Consider the following 23,455-nt stretch of genomic DNA (forward strand, 5'->3'; position numbering starts at 1 on the left):
TTCAATCTTCAATAGAACATTAACAAATTTTGCGTGTCCCATTTTATATGTTTTTATGTTTCAAGTCATTTCATTTCTTTGATTGGAAATAAATGGGTTATAAATTACAAAGCCAATGGATGGGATTAGGTCAAAAGTGCTAAGTGAATGCAGGTGGTTTCTCCTCCAATAAAGATAAGGAGAATAACAGCCAACCTTTCTGAGAAATTATTCCATGCCAGGTACTGTTCTAAGTGGTTTCTGTTTATTAGCTCATTTAATTATTTCAACATCCTGACAAAAAAGGTGCAGGTGTTATCTCGATTTTACGGGGCGGGGGGAACTGAGGCATGGCCTGGGGAAGAAGCCTGCCTGAAGTGTCCCAGCTGGAATGTGAAGCCAAGTAGACTGGCTCCAGTTGAGGCCTCAATAGTGCGCCGCCAGCTTCTGAGTGCCCATTGGTGTGTGCCCCCCTGCACCGGGCACCTTCATAGCCCTCTGGGAGGCAGGCTTATGATTCTTTCCCAGGCTAGGAATCACAGGGAGAAGACAGGGTATGTAAACTGCCCGAGGCCTCCCAGCTAGGAGGTGACAGGGCCAGATTCAAACCCAGGCCTGTTGTGCTCCAAAGAGCTCCTGACTGTTCTTCTCCCTCCCAGGACATGAGTTAGGATTGAGGGGGTGAGATAAATGTCTTGGAGTCACAGGTAATGTCTTCAAAATAGAGTCCAGTGACCCCATTTCCTTCACCCCTGTCCCCTCCCCAGTCGCCCAATCTACTAACAACCCCCAAACCGTCAGCCCGCTGGCACTGAGAACCACCATGAGGAAATGCGGTAGACTGAACCAGATCCACCCATCCCACCCACCTGCACATAAGGAGGAACACGAGGAAACAGGTGGGCACTTTAGGAGGGGTGGGCTCTCAGCTAGACAAGTGGGAGAACTTCCGGCAGTGCTGGTGATGTCTGACAAAGCCATGGCTGCTTTGAAGGCAGAGGGGAGCCTCGGCTGCTTCAAGGGCCTGGGGGATTCCATCTGAGGCAGGCATGCTAATGCATGCCTTCCACCCCTTCTCCATGCTGGGAAGATGATGGCCATGTCCTGGGGTGTTCTAATTTATAACTTGCCACTTGAACCATGGCTGCTCTGCCTCCCACTGCTGCCTCTTCCCAGACTGAAAGGAAACCGGGTCGTGGTTCAGCCCTAAAGACAGCATAGGCTTGGGGAAGAGCGAGATTTATGGCTCAGCGTCTGCCCTACATGAGCCATCATTCTCCCAGAGCTACTGCAGCCACTGCCTCCCCGGCCCAGTCAGGCCCAGGCCCAGTGCTGAGTGGCAGGCAGGCGTGTGTAGCTGGAGGACAACACTGTGAATCTTGGACAGTCACGGGATTCCCTGGCTTGGGGACATACAGCAGAGGGAACAGCAGATAGATCACAGCTGGGCTGTTGACCTTGAGTCTTAAGCAAAGTGGAGAATAAGAGGTCATATTTATCCCATCACAGCCGCGGGAGCCATGAAATATCAGAGTATGAATAAAGGCAGCGGTAAATCACTCACCACTCTTGCAAATATGGCTGATCTGTCTTCCAGTCCCATCACCCACCGGGTGGCATGGGGTCAGTGTGCACAGCGATGGAGAAAAAGAAGAGATAGGGCTCCAGAGACCACAAACGGTGCTCTCTGGAATACGGCAGTGCTGGGAATCATTGACCAGATTCTTAGATTCCTAGGATGTAAGATCTCCCTCACCTCAAAGGTCACCTGCTCAATGAGGTGATGCCTGACCATCCACTTAAAGCTGAGCCGTCCCACCCTAACCTCAACACTTTCTTTTTCTCTCTTACCTGCTTGTTCTTCTTTCCTTAGCACAGTCCACTTTCTAACATACTAAATCAGTTACCAGTTGTGTTTACTGTTTGCTCTGTCCCCACAGAGAATGTCAACTCCACAAGGCAGGGACTCGTATCAGTGGGGGTCACTGCTGTCCCCACAGACACCTAAAGCAGTGCCTGTCACATAAGCTCCACAAACATTCTTGGATGAATGAATGAGTCTGGAAATTACCTAAGAAATGGCTTAATTCCAATGCCTCATGGTGTCAGGGAAAAGCAGAGACCCAGAGAAGAGATAGGACTTGACCCCAGTCTCATAGCCTGTTAGGGGTTGCAAAGCTGGGAGAAGACTCTGGGCTGGAGACTCTCAGGCCAGAGCTCCAGGTCCTGCATGGTCTGTGCAGCTCTCACACCCCTCAGAGGATGTAGTTGTCAGTCACGCTCTGTTAACTACCTGTAGGATCCCGGAGCTGTGCAGCCCCAGGCTAGGCATGGGTGGGGCCTCGCTTGCTTTTTCCCTTCATTAAAAAAACCAAAAATCTTATACATTTCCTGATAAATAATTTCTTAACCCAAAGGGATCCCCAAAATATGAGTTCCTTGACTGGGGGAGGTCAGAAAATTTTTGTTCCTGAGAATTTGTAAGGTGTTGAGTGGGAGTGGGGTGGGAAGCGTTTATCAGGACCCCTCCCTGGGATACCTGCTGCTGTGTCAGATCCTTCCACGGATCATTCATGCAGGCTTCACTTCCAGGCTGCAGTGAGGCATGATAACAAGGGCTCACAGCTACTGAACAGTGTGCCAAGGCTGCTGTCAGTGTTTTTAGATATCCGACCATTGAGCCTGTCCAGCAGCCCTATGACCTGGATGGCTTCTGTCTCCTCCCCATGTTACATGCAGATGAGAGACCTGAAGCAGCTATGCCAGCAAAGAAACGCTCCTGTTCCGGGTGTTCAGGACACATCAGTCAACAAAACAGCTGGCAATCCTGGTCCTTATGAGAGGAAAACGGGCAGCAGGCACCACAAATGAGTAAATGATATGGGTGCTGGGAGGCAGTGAGTGCCACACAAAAAAAGAAACCTCAGGCAAGACATGGCAGGGTGCTGGGGGTGGTGGGTAAGTTGTAATATTAGCTAGGGTGTCCAGGGCAGGCCTCCCTGAGAAGGTGGGATTTGAGCAAAGACTTGAAGGGGAGCTGTGGGAAGGGCCTTCCAGGTAGAAGGAAGAGCAAAGTCTCTGTGACTGGAGTGTTTCTGAGGAGCAATGAAGAGGCCAGGGTGGCTGAAGCAGAGAGAGTGCAGGGCAGGTTGGGCGAGCTGGGGCAGAGAGGCAGTGGGGCCAGATCCCGTGGGGCCATGTGGCCCTTGTGAGGACGCTGATTCAAGTGTTCACCCCACCTGTGCATGTTCACAGGTGCTCACAGCTTCAGGTCAATCCTTTTCCCTGCCACATGCTCAGGGCTGCTTCCACGCTGGCCAGTGGACACACAGTCACACTCACATACGTACCTACATGGCCAATGGCCACTCACTCCCACAGGCCCCCTACTCCTGCCATGCCCGTTTGCGCTTCACCCTCCACCGCACCTGCATGTGCCCCAGCAGAGCAGGGACAACTCCTCATCAGCCTCACTCCCGTCTGCCACCCAGTGTGGCCTCTCCCCAGCTGGAGCAGGAGAGGGAGGAGACCGAGCCAATTCCTGGGGCTTCAGACCCATGCACCCTAATAAACAGTGTTGGAGAGACTCCCAGAAAATTACAGATAAGTCTGTGATTTACTCACACGTGATTTATTTACATGATTACTTCCACACTAAGAAGATGACAGGCCCATATGGCCATCCTCCAGGGACCCTGGCATGCAATTAGTGGCTCTGTTTTATGTTCATTGTCCCCACAGGCGCTGGCTGCTCCCAGACTTGGGGCAGGACAGAGGAAGGAGGATAATTACGCTGCTGCTTTTAGTAATTCCCGGGCAAAATCAGGATGGTGCACCTCTGGGCCAGGCCAGCCCCACCTTAAAGCTCCTGCTAATGAATACATCCCATAGGAAGGCTCCTCTGCCATCTGGCAGAGACCCCAACCCCTAAAACTACCTGTGCCCTCAGGTGGCTCATCTTCGGCCACCAGGAGAGGTCCTGCTGCGAGGTGGGTGGAATGGATGGTGTTAGTCTATAAAAGAGATGATAGAAAGATAAATAGAAGATAGACAATAACAAAGTACGTAAGCATTCACTATATACATAAAAGATTTATTGAGTATATATTGTATGCCAGTGCTTGGCATACGTTACTGCTGATCCTCATATAACTCTGCAAATTGGGTTCGCAAACTGCTTTTACAAATAAGAAGACACAAGCTACGGAAAGTTAAGTAAGGGAGTAAAGATATAGTCAATAAATTGTGGAGATGGGATTTGAGCCCAGAGCCCAGATCACTTTGATGCTAACTCCTGTATGCTTCCGGGGTCAGGGACCTGCTGCTGCCCCTATTCCCACGGGCCCCAGTATCCCATCCCCTTCCTCCCGCCTCCCCCTCGCTCCCATCACCCCTCTTCCAGTGATGTTTTTATGAAATTCTAAAATGTTAAAAGCACAGAGAAGGAAAGTGAATTGCCCAAAGCTGAACAAGTCATGACAGAGTGGGAGTTAGAGCCTCGTCCTCCAGCCTGGACATGAGGATGGCTGGTGGGTGGGGACAGCTCTGCTCCCCCACCCTCCCTCCTGCTGACTCCAGGATCCGGAGTGCGCAAGGACCTTCCACTTGGCTGGACAGAGTGGGGCTTCCCTGCTGCCCACCTGAGAACTCCCCCTAGAAGTTGTCACTCTCCCCACCCTTAATTAACTCCTTCCTGACCAGACTGCTTGTTAGAGACAGAGGTATCCAGGGAGAATCAGCAGAAGCACAGCCCAGTGAAGTGCTGAGTGGGCTCCTCCTGACTGCTGGGTGGAAAGGGCAGCTCTCCGTGGGGTGAGGCAGTGGGCAGGATGATGCAGCAACTCAGCAGCCAGATGCCCAGCAAGCTCTCACCAGGGAGTCTGCCTCCAGGCATGCAGCTTGGAGCAGCCCCCAAGGAAGCGTCAGTAAGTTTCTCGGTCACTCACTATGCACGAGTGCTGGCTGTCCCCATTATAAAAAATGGACACCTCACATTTATAAATGCTTCACCACTTACATACTGTGTCCAAGCAGATGTGCATCTTAGGTTTTCCAGACGGTCCTTTCGGGGAGGTGGTAGTGTTCTCATTCCCGTTTGACAGATGAGGAGGCTGAGATTCAGAGGAGCACAATCTCCTTGTTCAAGATTGCTCAGCTAGCAGATGGTGGGGCCAACATTTGAAACTGATCTTCAAATACCAAATGCAAACATCATCATGGCTACTTTTTATTGCATAAACACACTCTAAGCAGCATACTCTGTACTGAGCGAATATCATGGTACTTAATTTGCACGAAGACACCATATGATTGCTGTTATGAACCCATTTTGCAGGTGAGAAAACTGTGGAATTGAGGCTCAAACATGGGAAGTGACGTACCTCACATGGCACAGTCAGTAAACCTTCTTCACTAGAGCACAAATTCACCCTGGGGATCAATACAGGTTCCTTCTTATGATACAGCCTCTGCTCTGACAGAGGAGATGGTTATAATTGAAGAAAAAGGTGGGGCCCCTCCATGAAATGACTGAGGGCTTCATTTTACCCAGAGTTGCTTTATTAAGGGTGCAGTGGTTTGAATGCTTGTGTCCTCTTCGATATTCATAGATTAAAACCTAATCCCCGATGATAGGATGAAGAAGTGGAGCACATAAGGGGTGATAAACTCATGAGGGCTTGTGGCTGCTGAGGGGGTTCTCTGTCTCTCTCTTGCCCTCCCACTGCTGCCATGTGAGGATACAGAAAGAAGGCTCTCGTCACACCAAATGCTGGCACCTTAATCTTGGGCTTCCAGCCTCTAGTACTATGAGAAAATCTTGTTGTTGTTTTTTTAAAAATATAAATTAGTCTGTGGTATTCTGTTAAGCAACACACAGAAACTAAGACAAAGGGTTACTGTTGACTTCACCATTGGCATTGAAACAAAACCCAGTGTTTACCATTCCTTCATTTATTGCCAGGCACCCCTAGCATTTAACACACTTTACCTCATTTAGCCCTGATTATATTCCTACACAGTAGGTACTAGCATTCCTATTTAACTGAGGCAGAGCGTAGGTAATCTGCTTGGGGTCACACAGCTAGTCAGCGCCAGAGCAGATTTTGAACCCAGGCCCAGCTGCTGTGAACCACCATGCTGGATCTTCAAATGCCTCCTCCCAGGCATTTGATTCCTGCCAACTTCTACTCTGGAGTTGCCCTACTCTTCACCCACTGGGGCACATGTAGAATAGCATCAGATGGCCAGGGGTTCTTTCTACCCCTCCCCAAATGCTGTCTCCTTCCCCAGATCTGACAGGGCCACCCGAGCCCACTGACAACAGAATCAAGAAACCCCTGCCGATGGTGACTGCCACCCAGATGCTCATCAGCCTCCCTGAAGTGACACATCTATTTCCAACAACCTCTCCTCTTCCTGCTCACCTGGTAGAACTGGCTTTGCAAAATTTTTTGCCCTTTTTTATTGTAAAATATACATAACATTTACCATTTTCACCACATTAGAGTGGACAGTTCACTGGCACGAAATACATCATATTGTTGTGCAGTCACCATCACCATCCATCTTGGAACTTTTTCATCATCCCAAACTAAAACTCTGTAGTCATTAAATAAGAATTCCCTATTCCTCACTTCCCCCAGCACCCAGCAACCACCCTGCTACTTTTTGTCTCTATGAATTTGACTACCCTAGGCCCTTTATATAAGTGGAATCACACAAAGTTCATGCAAGTTGTAGCATGTGTCAGAATTTCATACAAATATAAAACGCTTCACAGATTTGCCGTCATCCTTCTGCAGGGGCCATGCTGACCTCTGCATGGTTCCAGTTTTAGTGGAAGTGCTGCCAAAGAGAGCAAACGATAGCATTTTCAAGGAGGCTAATGCTGCCTTTGCTCCGGGTGATGCCCCCAGGAAATTATGGATCTGCCAACTGGGGCAAATGGTCCGATCAGGTTCATCATTAGGTGGTGTTTACTTGGTGTCTGCTGGTTGTTCTAGCGTGTCTTGGGCACAGCTGGTGGGGAATCTTCATTTTGCACACGTTTGTGTTTATAACAAGGTATAATTGATCTGACACCTTCTGCATTTTTTTCTGTACGTGATGAGTTGTTGAGTAAGCTCTTCTCAGCTCCTCCAGGAGATAAATGACAAGTAGCATCATTGTAGTCATCGTTGTTGTGGTACCAAATGGCCCAGGAAAGGAGCAGACATGTTTATTCCTGTTGTACTTGATTTCTCACACTCACCACAGAAGGCTGGTATTACTCTCCCATTTCACATGTGAGGAAACAGAGGTTCAGAGAGAGGAAAGTTACATGGTCTAGAGTCACACATCTGGTCGGGGGCAGAACTAGCCTTCAAAGAGAGATTTCTGTCTGAGTCTAAAGCCTACACTCTTTCCTCTAAGATATGCCAACCCAGTCCCTGGGGGCTGGAAGCTAAAGACAATTAAATGCAGAGAAGACTTCTATATCTGTGGAGACCTGAATGAGGATGCGCACACACATACACAGAATGAGAGAGAGAGAGAGGCAGGCCTTACATGGGCTCAAGAGCTCGCCTGGGTTGGCTGAGCCTGCAGTGGTGGGGACAGTGTTTAAGCAATGTGGCTTAACAGCAGTCCTGGGAAAGCACAGGGCCTCTCCATTGACAGTCTGCTCAGTGTGACCACCAATGGGATGTGGCTTCTAGAGAATCCAGTGTACTTTCAGGGAGGGGGTGGTGTTCACAAGAAGTGTGATGTCTGATTGGGGAGCATAGGATCTGACTACTCAGAACCCCCAAAGAGAAGGGCCAAAGACAAACTGACATGTGATCGGGTATGATCAGGCGGGGCAGCCTGCCAGCAAACTAGAAACTGTGCTATGAGGAAATGGTTGGAAGAAACGGAAATGTGAATTCTGGAGATGTGAAAAGTCAAGGTGGGATGAGAGAGTGGCCTCACAATATGGGAAGCATCAACATGTAGAAAAGAAAGAAACAGGCTTGTTCTGGGCAGCTGTGGGGTTGCATTGGGCTGGTGGTAGGAAGTCGCAGTCTGTCAGACCATGGCCCCCATGAGTCACTCGGAGTTGTCCAGAGCTAGGATGGCTACCTGGTATATCCCGGAAGTGTGTGAGCAGAGGGTGCTGACAGCCAGGTGGGCCTGCTATGGAGGCGCTGATGAGCAGGTTGGCTCTCAGGGCCCTTCGCAACCTGGAGTTCCTAGGATCTGTGCATGGTGACGGCAGAGAAGAACTGGGAAGAGCCAGCAGACACCTTGATGAGTCAGCAAGAGAAGTGCCCGGATCAGGGGGTGGGCTGGCCCCAGTGGCCTGCACCAAGACAGACTGTCAGACCTCAGACGACTGGCTTGCGGAGCTGGCTGTGCACCTGATCCATCAGCCAGTATCCAGCCTCAGGCCTGGATTCACTTCTCTGTCCTCAGTCACAAACACTAGCACAAATTCAGCACTCACTAGGGACAAGGCACTGTTCAAATCACAGAGATTCGCTCATGTAATCCTCATAGCAACCCTGTGACGGGGCTCTATCATCTGCCCCCTCTTACAGGGTGGTTACGTGGCTTGCCCAAGGTCACACTGCTGGTCAGTGACAGGACTGGGGCTTGAACCCGGTGGTGCAGTGCTAGTGCCTGGATTCCCACCTCCTGGCTTTATCCCCTCCATGAAGGAGCCCCATGGAGCAGGGCGAAGCTCCCTTCCTGACACTGTTGCCTCCACCAAACACTTGGGCTGCGACTTTCCCAAGTCCTTGCCTGGCAGCTGCATCCGCCATGCCTCCCAAATCAGGGAGCAAACACAGGGCCTCCCAACGAGTGATCCTCACCTGTCACCGGGTAAGGTCTAATGCTGGGGAGATGAGCACAGAGGCAGCCTGCTGGGGCTCAGCTCTTTTTGGCCTAATTTCCTGTCATCTCTGCCATTGCTCAGCCAGGACTTTACTGACACTTCCTCCACGTGAATTCTGAACAAGACTCTCATGGGAAGTTGGAAGGGGACCCATCCTGCTGCAAGTGTTGAAGCCAGGATGCCTCCCTGCCAGCCCAGCTAGGGTCAGGCACTGCCGAATCTCCTTGTTTCTAACTTGCATAAGGTTTGCCAGCCACAAATCCCCGAGGCCTGGATTTCCACCATCAGAGAGGCATTTCCTTGGGGTTAAGCGGGTTAAGCATGGCCCACTCCTTTATGTAATAGACCCCCATGTGGGGCTTACTCTGTGCCAGGCACTGACCTCGGTACTTTAGGAATCATGACTCCTTGAATCCTCATAACAACCCTATAAGGCAGAGATTATGAATGCACCATTTTACAGAAAGGGGATATTTCTAGGAAACAAACACAGAGAGATTAAGAAACTTGCCCAAGATAAGGTTTTATAGCTGGTATGTGCAAAACCAGGATTGGAACCCCAGAGTCTGGCTCCAGAGCCTGTGTGCATATCCACCACACCTGCTGCCTCTTCAGCTTCTCTTGCTAACGGTAGGTATTCCGATGATATCTCTCATTGTTATTGGATCTATGAGGGAGTTTTCTTAATAGAATTGTGTCACATGTGTAATGGGTAGCTTGAATATGGGAAGCAGAAAAGCAGGAACCAGAATATCAAAACAAAGGACCAGAGGGGGCCCAAAGACACAGGCTGGCTAAGGGCTGGCCCTATTTGAGGACTGTGGGGAAGGTGAGGCAGCTTTGCCAGTGGGGCCAAGCCTTGGGAAGGGGCTGGGGCACAAGCTGAGTATCGGAGACAGAGAGAACACTCCAGGGGGCAGAGGAGCTTGAGTTAGGCCTGAGAGAATCCCAGAGAGGGCATGCTGAACCCAGAGGTCCTAGGAACCCTGGAGAACTGGAAGAGTCATAAAGGAGGGATGAAGCCGTCCAGAGCCTCAGAGAGAATGGGGAGCTGCTCCGAGGTCTGGATCAAAGCCTCCAAGACAAATTCATTCCTTGGTGAGAACTGCCCCAGAGCTGGACAACATCACCTGGACTAGCCCACCTGTTTGGTGCATCAGGGCTCACATAGAAAATGACAGTGTTAATACCATTTGCTGGGTACATGGATAGGGCTGCATAGCATGTTCTAGAACAGCACCATCCAATAGCACTGCCTGTGTTGACAGAAATGTCACACAGTGGCACTGTCCAATCCAGTAGCCACTAGCCACATGTGACTACTGAGCACTTGAAATCTGGTTGTTATGACTCAGAAAGTAAATTTTTAATTCTAATCAATTATTATTAATTTGAAGTTAAATTTAAATGACCACATGCAGCTACTATATTGGGCAGTGCAGTGTGGAATGTTCAATTCATTTACAAGTTCAGCCAATGTTTTCAAGGGCCTACGCTGTGCCAAGTATCATTCTAGGTGTCGGGAAAATATCAGTAAACAAAACAGGTAAAAACAAAACAAAACAGCCCAAAAAACTCTGACCTCAGGGAGCTGACATTCTAGTAGACAGAGAGAAAGAAAGGCAACTAACAGTAATCATAATAAATCAATGATATTGTCTGTTGGGCAATAAAAGTGCATTGGGGAAAAATGGAGTGGAGTAACAAGCCTGAGGAAGCCCCCAGTGTTGAAAAGATGATCTGGGATGGCCTCTCTGAGAACGTGACATTGGAACAGGGACCTGAAAGAGGCAAAGCAGCTAGCATATAAATATCTGGAGGAAGAGCGTACAGGCAGAGGGAACAGCCAGTGCGAAAGTCCTGAGGCAGGAGACCCCTTGGCAGATTTGAGAAGCAGCGGGGAGCCCAGGTTGTAGAGTAATAATGAGGAGTAGAAGGAGACAAAACCCAAGAGGGGAGGGGCAGATCGCCTGGGGCCTGTGAGCCATATGAGGACTTTGACTACATGAGGTGGGCTTCTCTGGGGGCAGAGCAGGGTTGAGCGAGAAAGACAGGCTCTGACCTGCGTTTTAACAGGATCCCTCTGACTACTAGCAGAGAAGAGGCTGGGGGATGGGAGCAAGGAAGGACACCCAGACCCAGAGGCCAACTCAACAGGGGCTGATGTCAACCCTGCCTGCTGTCTCAGGGGCTGTGGAAGTGGATGTCTGGGTACACCTGAGGATTGAGGCAATGGTTGGGGTGCTCTGTCTCAGAGTCTCAATCTTATTGAAAGGAATGTGGCCCCTTCACTCACTAAGAGGCTAAAGTAACTGCCAGTAAGGCAGGGGTGCTTCGGGGCATTTGTGGAAGCTCCATATTCTCAGGAGCCACAAGGGCAGAAGAGCAGGTACAGAGGCTGGCCCCCAACCCCAGGCCTCTGGTCCCTGGCCCCAGCTGAAAGATCAGAGGCTTCCGATCCTTGGAGCCCTCACTGAGTCACACAAGCTCCATGATCATCCCACTCTAAAGAAAAGACATGTGCCTTCCCCCATTATCACTCAGGGCCTGGTGCTTAGGGAAGGCCAGCATTTGGCACTAGTCACCAGTAGGGTCTACAACTTGTACTGGTAATTCTAACTACTCTGATCTCTAGGCCAGAAACAGCAAATATGAGATACAGTCTCCAGAGGACTCTGTCCACTGAGTCTAAACACAGCCTCAGAATCCTTAACACCAATACCCAGCAGCCAATGCTCAGAGTTGGAACACAAGAGTGAACATATTTGCAAGAACCTGGCTCCTAGCTGCTACCTTGGCGACTTCATTTCCTACTACTCTCCCTTTCCATCTCTCTGTTCCAGCCTCACCGTCCTCCTCACTGTTTCTACCTCAAGGCCTTTGCACTGGCACCTCCTTGCTGCCTGGAAACTCTGCCCATGGATATCCACATGGTTCCCTCACTTCCCTCAGACCTCCCAGGAGCATGTGTCCTGAAGTAGAGAGACTGCCCTCCTTATTCACTGGAGTCCCATTTCCGGCCCTAATCAGCTATGTGAGCCCACGGCAGTTCAGTTGACCGCTGCCTCTCAAACAGCAGCATGATTATTAGATGTACTTCCCAGGGTTATTGTGAACATGAATTGAGGAAATGTGAAAGTGCTGGGTTCAATCTTGGCTGAGCACGAACCTCTCTGTGAGAGCTTAGTCACGTCACTTAATTTCTTGGAGCCTCGATTTTCTCATCCATAATAATAATAAGACTAGTACCTCCCTCACAGGATTTCCCAAGATTAAATTAACTAATACGTGGAAAATATTCAGAACAGTGTTTGACATATAGTAAGTGCTTAATAAATGTTAACTATCATTGTAAAGTAATGCAGGGTTTTTTTTCTTTTTAAATTGCTGGCAAACAGTTGGCTGACTCCAAGACTCGCCTCATGCTAAATCCTGATTCTGCTCAATTCAATTCAGTATAATACAGCATAGGGAAGATCATGCTCTGTGGCCTGGCCGACCTGGCTCAGCCACTTTCCAGCTGTGTGAGCTTAAGCAGGGGTTCTATCTGCCTGAGCCTTAGTTTCTTCATCTGTGATATGGGGTAATTATTCCTACCTCATACAGTCAGTGTGCAGAATCAGATTCTGCCTGTCAAGTTCCTGGCACGTAGTAAGTACTCAATAAATTGTATGCAGGATGGAACCACACTCATCTCCTCTACTCCCTTGCAGCTCATGCATGAAAGCAAACAGGTCCCTTTGGGGCTTGCAGGAAGAGAGAGAATCTGGGAGTAAGGGCTGCTTGACTTGGTTTAATGAGGCCATGTCATGTAGTCTGAGATCCCAAGGCTAGCTAGAGAGGGTGGCAAGCCAGTGGTTCTGTGAAGAGCCAGTAATGAGGACACAGAGCCAGGGGGGTGGGGTGAGGGAAACTTGATGTGGCCATTCCAAATTAGCGCTGAGGCTCAGCAGGCAGCCATGGTGCATCACTGATGGAGGGAGGAGAGGACAGAGCACCTAGAAAGGCGTGGTGCTAGGGGAGCAGAGGGGAGGCTGGAGGCTGGAGGAATTATGCAGATACAAGAGGTGGTATTTGTTGACAACTCCAGGAAGGCAAAGATTTCTCGTATAGACACCAGCACCAATGTGTTCCTCTACACAAACACACACACATTCACCCTGTCTCTCACACACGTACCTACTACATAGCAAATTCCTCAGGCTCACTTCATCTTACCTGCAGGTGTCTGTTAGTCAGGGGAGGCAGCTGCTGTTGCAAAGAATTGCCATAAGGTAAAGGCTCAAGCAGAATCAAATTTGATTTCTCACTGTCCTAACAGTCCAGAGCGGTGTGCCAAATTACCAGGAGACCTTCCTCATGGGAGACCTAGGTACCCGTATGTACCTCCCTCCAGGCCTTGTCATCCTGCCCCAGGGTCCAGCCGGCAGAAGGAAAGGGGAGTGTGGGGAAGGCATCCTGACCTACTGAAGGCCTGGCCCAGAGATGGCACAGATCATCTGGCACAGATGACATCCTCCACATCCCTTTAGCCAGAAAGGGTCACATGGGCGTACTAGCTGCAAGAGAGCCTAGAGAGTGTGGCCTAAATGGGAAGTCACGAGAGAGGGGGAGAGTGGGGTTTGGTAGTCAGCCCACAGGCTCTTCCTGGAGGCCAAGGCCCAGGCGGAAACTCCCACTCCATTCCCATTGCTATTTCTGAGGCCCAAATGCCTTTTCTGGGGGGCAAACTCTGTTCCATTAGAAAAGAGGAGGCTCAGTCTGCAGGAGAGGTCACACAGGAAGTCACCTCAGACGTTTCAGAGGATGTGGAAGCCTCTGGGGGTGGTGGGGTTAGGGGGTTGGTTGAAAGAGGGGCAGAACAATGACTAACATTGCCTAGGACCAGGACTCCTTATTGCCACATACATGTAAACACCTACACTCTGACATACACTCACAAATACCCACACATTCAGCTGACAAATGATACTTCTTAGACACACATCTTCTCGCACACAGGCCTACATGCAATCATATACCCCAAACACATACGTATATGCACATCCATGAAAGGTTTTCAGGAGCCCTTGCAGTAAGCCTCAAGGATACAGAAAAAATACCTCTCCAGGCTGGGTGCGGTGGCTCAAGCCTGTAATCCCAGCACTTTAGGAGGCCAAGGCGGGTGGATCACCTGAGGTCAGGAGTTCGAGACCAGCCTGGCCAACATGGTGAAACCCCATCGCTACTAAAAATACAAAAATTAGCCAGGTATGGTGGTGCCTGCCTGTAATTTCAGCTACTCGGGAGGCTGAGGCAGGAGAATTGCTTGAGCCTGGGAAGCAGAAGTTGCAGTGATCCAAGATCATGCCATTGCACTCCAGCCTGGGTGACAGAAAAAATACCTCTCCAGAAAGATGTCCTCAGAACCAGCCGGTGTCTGAGAATTCACCATTAGCTAGCCCTTGAATATTACATAAGAATCCCTCACATATGTTTAGGCCCTAACATTTTGCAAAGCACTCTTGCACTCACTGCCTAACCATAGGGCAAATATTTACTCAGCATTGACTCTAGACCAGACATCATGATCAGCAGTAGAAATACAAAGAGGAATAAGACATAGTTCCAGTCCTCAAGGGAAAAGTGTACATGAACAACCCCCAGGGCTTTAACAGGGGACTGTAGGAGGGGTTGTGGGAGAAGGGAGAGAAAAGACAGCTCTGGTGAGGTCAGAGGTAATTTATGAGTCAGGCCTTAAAAGATGAGATCACCCGGTGGAGAAAGATATGATGCTAAGGAAGAGGGACCACTGTGTGCAATGGGATAATGGGATCAAGATGGCTTACTGGGGGAGTGATGAGTGATTTCGAGAGGCTGGTAAATTGTTTCCTACAGCTGGAGTTTCACCAGATGCAGCCAAGATGTGCTGCTGCTGACATGAAGAGATGATCATCTTTTCCCAAAGTGCAAGGAAATAAGTTAATAAATAGAATGTTCTCAACAATGTAAAGGTTATCTCCTTGTGTCATTCAGGATTCAGTCAGAAGAAAAAAAGGAACATTTTAGGTCTTTTGAAAGAGGGAATTCGGGCCGGGTGCCGTGGCTCACACCTGTAATCCTAGCACTTTGGGAGGCTAAGGCGGGCAGATTGCCTGAGCTCAGAAGTTCGAGACCACCCTGGGCAACATGGTGAAACCCTATCTCTACTCAATACAAAAAATTAGCTGGGCTTGATGGCATGTGCCTGTAGTCCCAGTTACTCGGGAGGCTGAGGCACAAGAATCGCTTGAAACCTGGAGGCGGAGGTTGCAGTGATCCAAGAGATTGCACCACTGTACTTCAGCTTGGGCTACAGAGTGAGACTCTGTATCAAAAAAAAAAAAAAAAAAAAAAAAAAAAAAGAGAGAGAAAGAGAATTCAGTACAGGGTTTGGATTTTAGGGATGATGGAGCTGCTCAGAGGTCAACAACAGGTGGGGACAGTGGGTACAGGAGCAGTGGGTGGGGGGCAGGACAGGGAGGCACTATAGAGATTAGCAACAGCTGGAAGCCACCACCACCCACCCATCCCCATCCAAGGCTGGAAGGACACAGGAGGAGATGGCATGGCCAGTGACTAAGATCCTAATGTGTCTAGCAGGAGCTGGAACCCTGGCAGCTGGAATCACAGAGGAGATTCAGTGCCTGACAGGGCGAAACCACTTGGAGATGAAAAAGTAGAAGAGATACCTGGCTTCTCCCCTCTTCCGGCCCTCCAGTCTCTCTCCAGTGCCTCCATTGGCCACCTCCACCTGGCAGCCTGAGGGCTCGGAAACCTGGGAACAGGCAAGGTAGCCTGGGAAATGTAGTTCCCCACAGAGCAGAGGCAAGCAGGTGAAAGGCGGAGAACAGATTCGAGAGCCCACAGTAGAATCACAGTATGTGCCTGTGATTTCATAGACCTCTGGTATCAACTGTAGATTTGTGTGCTAGTGTTAAACTGAATGAACAGTGCCAAAATAATATTAACAGAAAAAGAAAGAAAAAGAAAAACAATCCAGAGGCAGTCACTTAGGTTTGTTTTGTGTTTCCTGAGTAAGTGCTTGGGGTTGCAGTTTCAAATTGTCTTTTAGAGTGTGTGAGCTTAATTAAATTTAACGCATTGGAACAGCTTAACTTAAAATAGCAATTCATGTTTTCTGCTAACAGAGATGTTGGTAGTTTACATGATGAAAAGAAATCTCTCAGGATTTCAGGGACGTGGTTTTCACCGAGAGGCCCATGACTGACCTGACGGTTGAGCCATTTATTGTCTATTGTCCCTCGGGATCCACTCTCCCCTCCTCTGCCTTGCTCTGCACTCTGGAAGCCTGACCTGCATGTGCCTGTGAACCTGGCTTTTAGTTTGGTTCAGCCATGCAGAGCAGCAGCAGAAGGTCGGTGGCAGAGAAGAGTGAGGTCCGGCTACTTCTTTGTCTGGCGCTCACCCTGTGAGGTTGCCCCTGGCAGCTTCTGTCTCTCAACCAAATTCTCTAAACCAATGTGCATCAGTGGAGGGTGACTTTGCCCCCAGAGGTCATTGGGCAATGCTTGGAGACATTTTAGCTTGTCACACTGTGGGTGTATTCTGGCATCTGGTGGGTGGAGCCCAGGGGTGTCCTGGGATTGTCCTCCTACGATGCAGAGAACAGCCCTACACAACCAAGACATAGTCAGCCCAAGTGTCAACAGTGGCGGGGCTGAGAAAGCCTGCACTAGCCCAGGGCTCCTCAAGCTATTCATTGTGAAGGAGCAGCTTCAATTTTCCCCACTCTGTTGCAGGCCCGTGCTTTTGTAAGACTAGAACTAAGTTATCAGAAATAATCATCACGCACTTGAATGTGACAACCAATGCCAAATTGCTATAAAGCCTTAATGCTTACTCTTGACTTCTGTAGTGTCTGATCATGGAGCAGGAACAAACTGTCCATGGGCCGGCATCCGTCTGTGAGCCACACTACGAGTAGCACTGGCCTACGTGCTTCTCTCTCCTGGGGGTGTGGCAGAGGCAACAGCTCAGCTCTTGGCTGCTATTAGCTCTGGGTTCTTGCACATTCCCTTGTGATCCCCCATAACCTCTTGCCTCTTTACAATTAGTCCCTTGATAAATAAGTTCTTTAATTATCCTTCTAGGAAGTGCCATCTGCCCGCTCAGGCCCCGGCTGATTCTGCAGTGTTTTCCTACCTGGGCAAGTTTTTAAGAATGTGGGCAGCGTTAGAGGCTGTGTGGGTAGAAGGACAACAATGTGACAGCAGCCTGGCTTTGGAGCCCAGCTAAAGAGCTTGCACTGTCTCTTGTAGACCGTAGTCAGCACTGGAAGCATCTCAGCAGGCAGGGGACACAGCCAGAGCTGTGTTTTAGGTGGAGCACTCGAGATGGTGTGGTGCTGAGAATGCACTTTCAGGGAGCACAATCTGTGGCAGAGAGCCTGACTGGAGGTTGCTGAGTCCATCCCGACCAGAAATGGAGAGCCCTAAGCTAACACTGCATGTGGAGTTGGAAGGCAGAAGGTGTTCAAAAGGTAGAATCTACCAGCCAGAGTGATGGGTTGTGAGCAGGAGTGAAGGGGGAAATCCAGGCTCCCCAGATACAGCTTGGAGGATCAGTGGATGGTTTCGTAGGGTTGGATGATGAGATAGACAGGGGGACACAGGTCAGAGATGAATTCTCTATCTTTCACTGGAGTGCCCATTTCCTGTGACTTTCTCATGCAGTTTGTCTGTTGGCTGCCTGGAGGCAGCAGTGGTCTTGCTTTTAAGAGGTGTGGGCTCTGGGTCCCAGTGGACCTGATCTGGTCTCAGCCCCATCATTCCTCCAAGGGAAAGTTCAAACTGTTTAGCTTCCTCCTTCTCTAAATGGGAATAACTTCCTCAGAGGGTTGTCAGGATCTTAAATGAGATAAGGCGTGTAAACATGCCAGCACAATAGGCGAATACTGGTTATTATTGTTACTAGAAAAGGCAAACTTGACCTTGCCCGCTAGGGCTGTTTTGAGTTAGCTGGCTCTGGCTCTCCTTAAGTCACCCCAGCTCCTCCTACTGCCACACACACACACACACACACACGCACACACACACACGCACACACACAGCAGAGGAATCAGGAGCCGCCTTCTGCCTTTCTGCTCTTCATCCTGGCAGGCTTTTCCTGCTGGCCTTGTTTCTGATGGGCCAGTTACAGTGCAAAACTGTTCCAGACCTGACCCTTCATCCAGGTGCCAGTGGCCCGCCAAGAATCAGCCTTGCCTTGTTACACCTCCATCAGCAGCACAACCCAATTGCAGCTTCATCACATTAGGAGGTGGCTTCACCACATTATGATTTTTCTCTGAGTTTGGGAGCAAAGGGGAGTTGGGGAGGCCAGGCAGGTTTCCACACAAAGTTGCCCAGGAAGGGCAGGTAGATGGGGCAGTGTCTGAGAGGCAGCATGGCCCCGTGGTCAGGTGCGGAGGCCCTGGAGCCAAACTGCCTGGTTTGAATCCCACTCTGCCAACTTACTAGCTGGGCCTCCTTGGGCAGGTAGCTTAACCTTTCTGTGCTTTAGTTTCTTATCCGTTAAGTGAAAATGAGAATAACAATAACTGCCTCCCAACAATGTTAGGGAGTATTAAATGAGTCTTAATCCCCTTAAATATCTCACAATAGTGCCTGGCACAGAGTAAGCCCTCATGTTAGCTGTTCTTCTTATTTTGTTGCTATTAGTAGTAGTAGTAATAGTAGTAATAGTGTGGTCTGCTTCCCAGGAGAAGGTGGCTAAATCTCGAGAAGATTTCTGGGCTTGTAGTACATCTTTGGTGTCCTGGGGTGGCTGTGTTCAATGCAATCATGAATGTGGAAACCTATGTTACACAACAGGTATTCAGTAAACAAGGGTGTCCATCCACCTCTCAAGTGGACATGCTCTTATATCACTGCGACCCAGCAAAATGGTGGAATGCGGTGGTTCAGAGAAGACTGAAGGTGGCCTCCCTGGGATTTAATCCCAGCTCCGCCATGTTATCTTTGCTTAACACTTCTGCACCTCTGTTTCCCCATCTGAAATATCTGGATTATGATGGCAGCTGTGTCGGGGAGTTGCTGTAGGCCTAAGTGAGTTGGCATAGGGCACTTAAAACAGAGCATGGCACACAGTTACCAGCTGGTGTTTGCTCTTGCTGCTGTCACTGTTCTGGGTGTGCTTAGCTCCTGCCTTCTCAACTTACATCATTAGCCCTGAGGGGAAAGGAACGAGGCCCTGGAGGACTCGAGTGTCCCCTGCAGCGTTGGCCATACAGGGCTCCTTAGGCCCTGCCCAGCAGATGGCCCAGCAGGCAGGACATCCTATCAGTAGAGGAACGTGAGCCACAGCAGGCTCTAAGCTGCTCCAGGGATGAAGGTGGTTGACCAACCACAGGCCAGGGTGAACTTTTCACTGAAATGAGGAAAAATGCTTCCATGTCTGTCACACAATGAGGAACAAGCCCAGACCATGGACCCAGAAGCTAGTGTTAAAAGTCTCAACTGCTGCATACTAGCAGTCCAAGCTTGTGACCTCAGGCAAATCACTTACCCTCTCTGAGTCTCGGCCATTTCTTCTCTGTGAAATGGGAGTACTGATCACTGCCTTTACAGGACTGTCATGATGCCCAGGGGAAACTGGCTCTGAAGTCTCAGATAGACCTGTGGGGCTGGCTGCAGGGTCCTTGCTGGATCCACCCCTCCTAACCCCTCTGGCCTCTTCTGCCCCAAACACTGTGCTGGCGGGGGGCTGTGCATTAGTCCATTTTCACGCCGCTGATAAAGACATACACAAGACTGGATAATTTACATAAAAAAAGAAAAAGGTTAAATGGACTCACAGTTCCACATGGCTGGGGAGGCCTCACAATCATGGCAAAAGGTGAAAGGCATGTCTTACCTGGAGGCAGACAAGAGAAGAGAGCTTGTGCAGGGAAACTCCCCTTTATAAAACCATCAGATCTCATGAGATTTATTCAATATCATGAGAATAGCATGGGAAAGACGCGTCCTCATGATTTAATTACCTCCCACCAGGTCCCTCCAACACACGTGAATTGTAGGAGCTACAATTCAAGATGAGATTTGGGTGGGGGCACAGCCAGACCATATCAGTTGGGCCTTGGGGGCTCAATTTCCTCCAGTGTGGCTTCCCTAGCAAAAGAGCAGGTGGGCAGGTGAGGAGGGAGGCAGCAGCCACTGGGGTTGCCCACTGACGGGATGTCAATATCTGCCTGTCAGTTCCAGTCCTCTGTGTGAGGATCCCAGGTGGAAGTTTTCAGACTTCAGTATTTCATATTTGATATCTTAATTAAGTTGCCCAGCTCTAGGTTTGAGGGGTTGATGGGAGCTGATAGAGCCCTTTCATTCTCAAGTAGTAGGGAATAGGAGAACGGGAGTGGAGGAAATACCAAGAAAGCTACACAGTGGTACCTTCAAGCCTGGGTATTTCTTCAGGAGTGTTTATGGAAGTGACACAGGCATCATCTCTGGAATCAGCAGAAGGCATGATACCTCAAAAAGGGTCTTAGAGTTCAGGGTATGCATCCAGGCTTAAGAAGGTCACAAGGTTCTAGAGTTCAGAGTGAGCAGGTCCAGGCAGGAGAGGATCAGCCACAATGTGGGGAGAGTACTTCCCCATCAGACCCTCCCCTAAGGTGGAAGGAGCAGTTAAAGTCTTCTACTAAAGAAACTCTTCCCCTAGGTTTCCTGGCTGAGCCTGGGCTACTACAACTAGGACCAAGGTATCGTCCCTTTCTTCTGGGATGCAGAAGTGCCCCCCAGTCCTTCACACTGCACTGTCCCTCCCCCCCTAAGCGGCAGGCCCCCTTCTCCTGCCTCCACTCCTCTTCCGCTTAGACCCCCTCTCCCTCAGTCTGCAGCAGCAAATGCTCTCCCTCCTGAGTCATGAGAAAGCCCTTTGGAGGTGAGGGTGGTGCTGGCCTCTCCAGGCAGGATCTTGTCTCTGACACAGCACAGCACCTGGTCCAGAAAGAAGGCTCAGAAAGTGTTGATGGGGATCCCTGCGAATCTCAGAGGTCACAGGAGGGCTGGAGCGAGCCTTGGAGTGGGCTGGCACAGGGTCAGGGCTGACCTCTCACCCCACCCTTCCCAGAGACAGAGGGAATACTTGTAGCAGGTATGAGGGAGGAGGGTAGCAGGTGTCCCTTTGTATAATTTCTGCTTCTTCACACTTTAACCTCTCTGCCTCTCTGTCTCTCCCTCTGCCTGTCCCTGTGTGTCCTCTCAACTCTGCTTGAGTCTCTCCCCCTCCTCCTCTTTCCCTCCACCTCTAAATGCCTCCCCTTTTCTCTGCTTTCAACTACCCCCCTTCTCATTCCCTTCATCTTCATACTCATTGTCTTTTTGTGTTTTTGTTTCCATATATCTGGATTTTCTCTCACCCGGTCTCTGACACATTCTCCATCTATACCTCTCCCTGATGCTCCATCCCTGAATCTCCCTCTCTCACCTTCCTTTCCACCCCAACCCATCCCTTGGTTCCCTTGTCTGGGTCTCCCTCCTCACATCTCTTTCTTCTCATTTCCTATACCCTATTCCTGTCACCTGCCTGCTCCTGCCCCTCTCTCCTCCCCTCTCCTCTGTCTCTTCATCTCTCTTCTTCTGTGTCTCTTCACCCCTGTCCCTTACTTTCCCTCTGCCCTATTCTCTCTGTGTCCCTGTGCGTGTCTTGGCCTCCCTCCCCCTCCCCCTTCACTCTGTTTCTCCCTCTGTCCCCTCCCCCTCCCCCTGTCCTTCCACCCCACCACCCCTCACTCTTTGTGTCCACCTCCCTCCCCAGGATGATCCCAGCCTCCAACAAGGCCTTCGTGGTCAACAACCTGGTGTCTGGGACCGGCTACGACTTGTGTGTGCTGGCCATGTGGGATGACACAGCCACAACACTCACGGCCACCAACATCGTGGGCTGCGCCCAGTTCTTCACCAAGGCTGACTACCCGCAGTGCCAGTCCATGCACAGCCAGATACTGGGCGGCACCATGATCCTGGTCATCGGGGGCATCATCGTGGCCACGCTCCTGGTCTTCATCGTCATCCTCATGGTGCGCTACAAGGTCTGCAACCACGAGGCCCCCAGTAAGATGGCAGCGGCCGTCAGCAATGTGTACTCGCAGACCAACGGCGCCCAGCCACCGCCTCCAAGCAGCGCGCCTGCCGGGGCCCCGCCTCAGGGCCCGCCCAAGGTGGTGGTGCGCAACGAGCTCCTGGACTTCACCGCCAGCCTGGCCCGCGCTAGTGACTCCTCTTCCTCCAGCTCCCTGGGCAGTGGGGAGGCCGCGGGTCTGGGACGGGCCCCCTGGAGGCTCCCACCCTCCGCTCCGCGCCCCAAGCCCAGCCTTGACCGCCTGATGGGGGCCTTCGCCTCCCTGGACCTCAAGAGTCAGAGAAAGGAGGAGCTGCTGGACTCCAGGACTCCAGCCGGGAGAGGGGCTGGGACGTCAGCCAGGGGCCACCACTCGGACCGAGAGCCACTGCTGGGGCCGCCCGCGGCCCGGGCCAGGAGTCTGCTCCCCTTGCCCTTGGAGGGCAAGGCCAAACGCAGTCACTCCTTCGACATGGGGGACTTTGCGGCTGCGGCGGCGGGAGGGGTAGTGCCCGGCGGCTACAGTCCCCCTCGGAGGGTCTCGAACATCTGGACGAAGCGCAGCCTCTCTGTCAACGGCATGCTCTTGCCCTTCGAGGAGAGTGACCTGGTGGGGGCCCGAGGGACTTTTGGCAGCTCCGAGTGGGTGATGGAGAGCACGGTCTAGGTGGGGGTGGGCATGCTCCCTTTCCTGCGCGCAGGGTGGGAGAAGAAGGGGAAAGAATCTCACTGGCAAGTGTTTGTGGAGTTTCCATGGTGATGTTTACATCCAGGGACAGTTTCGTCTCCCTGTCAATGGCCTCGTGTTCCCCCCCCCCAACCCCCAACACCCATATCACCTCCCCACCACCCGGCCGGGGTGTGCTCAGGGAATGCGGACTCGCTCAAATACCGGACTGAGCCCTGAGTGTTTGGAAAGGCGAGACTCCGCCTTTCTAATCACAAATGTAGCCTACAAGCAAGCGGCTTTGGATTGCTTATGGGTCTAGTGTTGTTTTTATTTCTTAATTTATTTTTTTCCATTTCCCAGACTCCTCCTCTTCATTCACACGGATAATCGAGAGTTAATCGTACATATGAATGCGTGTTCCCAGCAGCCCTGGTACTGGGTAATTGTTGCCAATTGACAAGAGGAGGGAATTATTCTGTTTCCACACTTGTTTGGGGAAAACTGTGGGGTTCCCTGCCCAGAGCTCTCATTACTCCCAACCACCCCCACACCCGACACTGGAAGGGGTGAGTGACTGACCCCTAATACCTGACCTAGTTTCCTTTGCTTCTCAAACATGACATGCCACACCTATCACAGAAGTTTGAACCAGAAGAGTAACTTCCTGGGTTCTTATGTGTGGGGAGGGAGGAGGGCTTCATGTTGTAGGGCACAAGGGATCTTAACTTCCGGAGTTGCTTTGGGCTTGTTGCCACTCTTTCTGGGAAGCTGACATGGAAAGTCCCCCTTGAGCATGTGGCAGGCCAGGAGGGCTTCTCTTAAGGAAAGCAGTGTGGGTGGCAGAAAGA

General features: G+C 50.6%; 1 protein-coding gene and 1 non-coding gene across 2 annotated transcripts in view; one reads left to right on the plus strand and one right to left on the minus strand.

Moving 5' to 3' along the window:
• The window catches only part of LRFN2 (leucine rich repeat and fibronectin type III domain containing 2), a 200,883-nt gene extending 177,968 nt beyond the window's left edge, over positions 1-22,915 (plus strand). The window contains exon 3 of the mRNA XM_045390818.3: positions 21,635-22,915. Within this exon, the coding sequence (XP_045246753.2) occupies positions 21,635-22,604 (970 nt within the window). The 3' untranslated portion in view covers positions 22,605-22,915. The remainder of the gene's footprint in view (positions 1-21,634) is intronic.
• LOC123573188 (U6 spliceosomal RNA) lies at positions 6,739-6,841 on the minus strand. The gene has a single exon (XR_006697925.1). It is a non-coding gene; the product is annotated as a U6 spliceosomal RNA (small nuclear RNA).
• Positions 22,916-23,455: the final 540 nt, after the last annotated feature.

This window comes from Macaca fascicularis, chromosome 4 (genome assembly GCF_037993035.2).
Source record: "Macaca fascicularis isolate 582-1 chromosome 4, T2T-MFA8v1.1".
Lineage (NCBI taxonomy): Eukaryota > Metazoa > Chordata > Mammalia > Primates > Cercopithecidae > Macaca > Macaca fascicularis.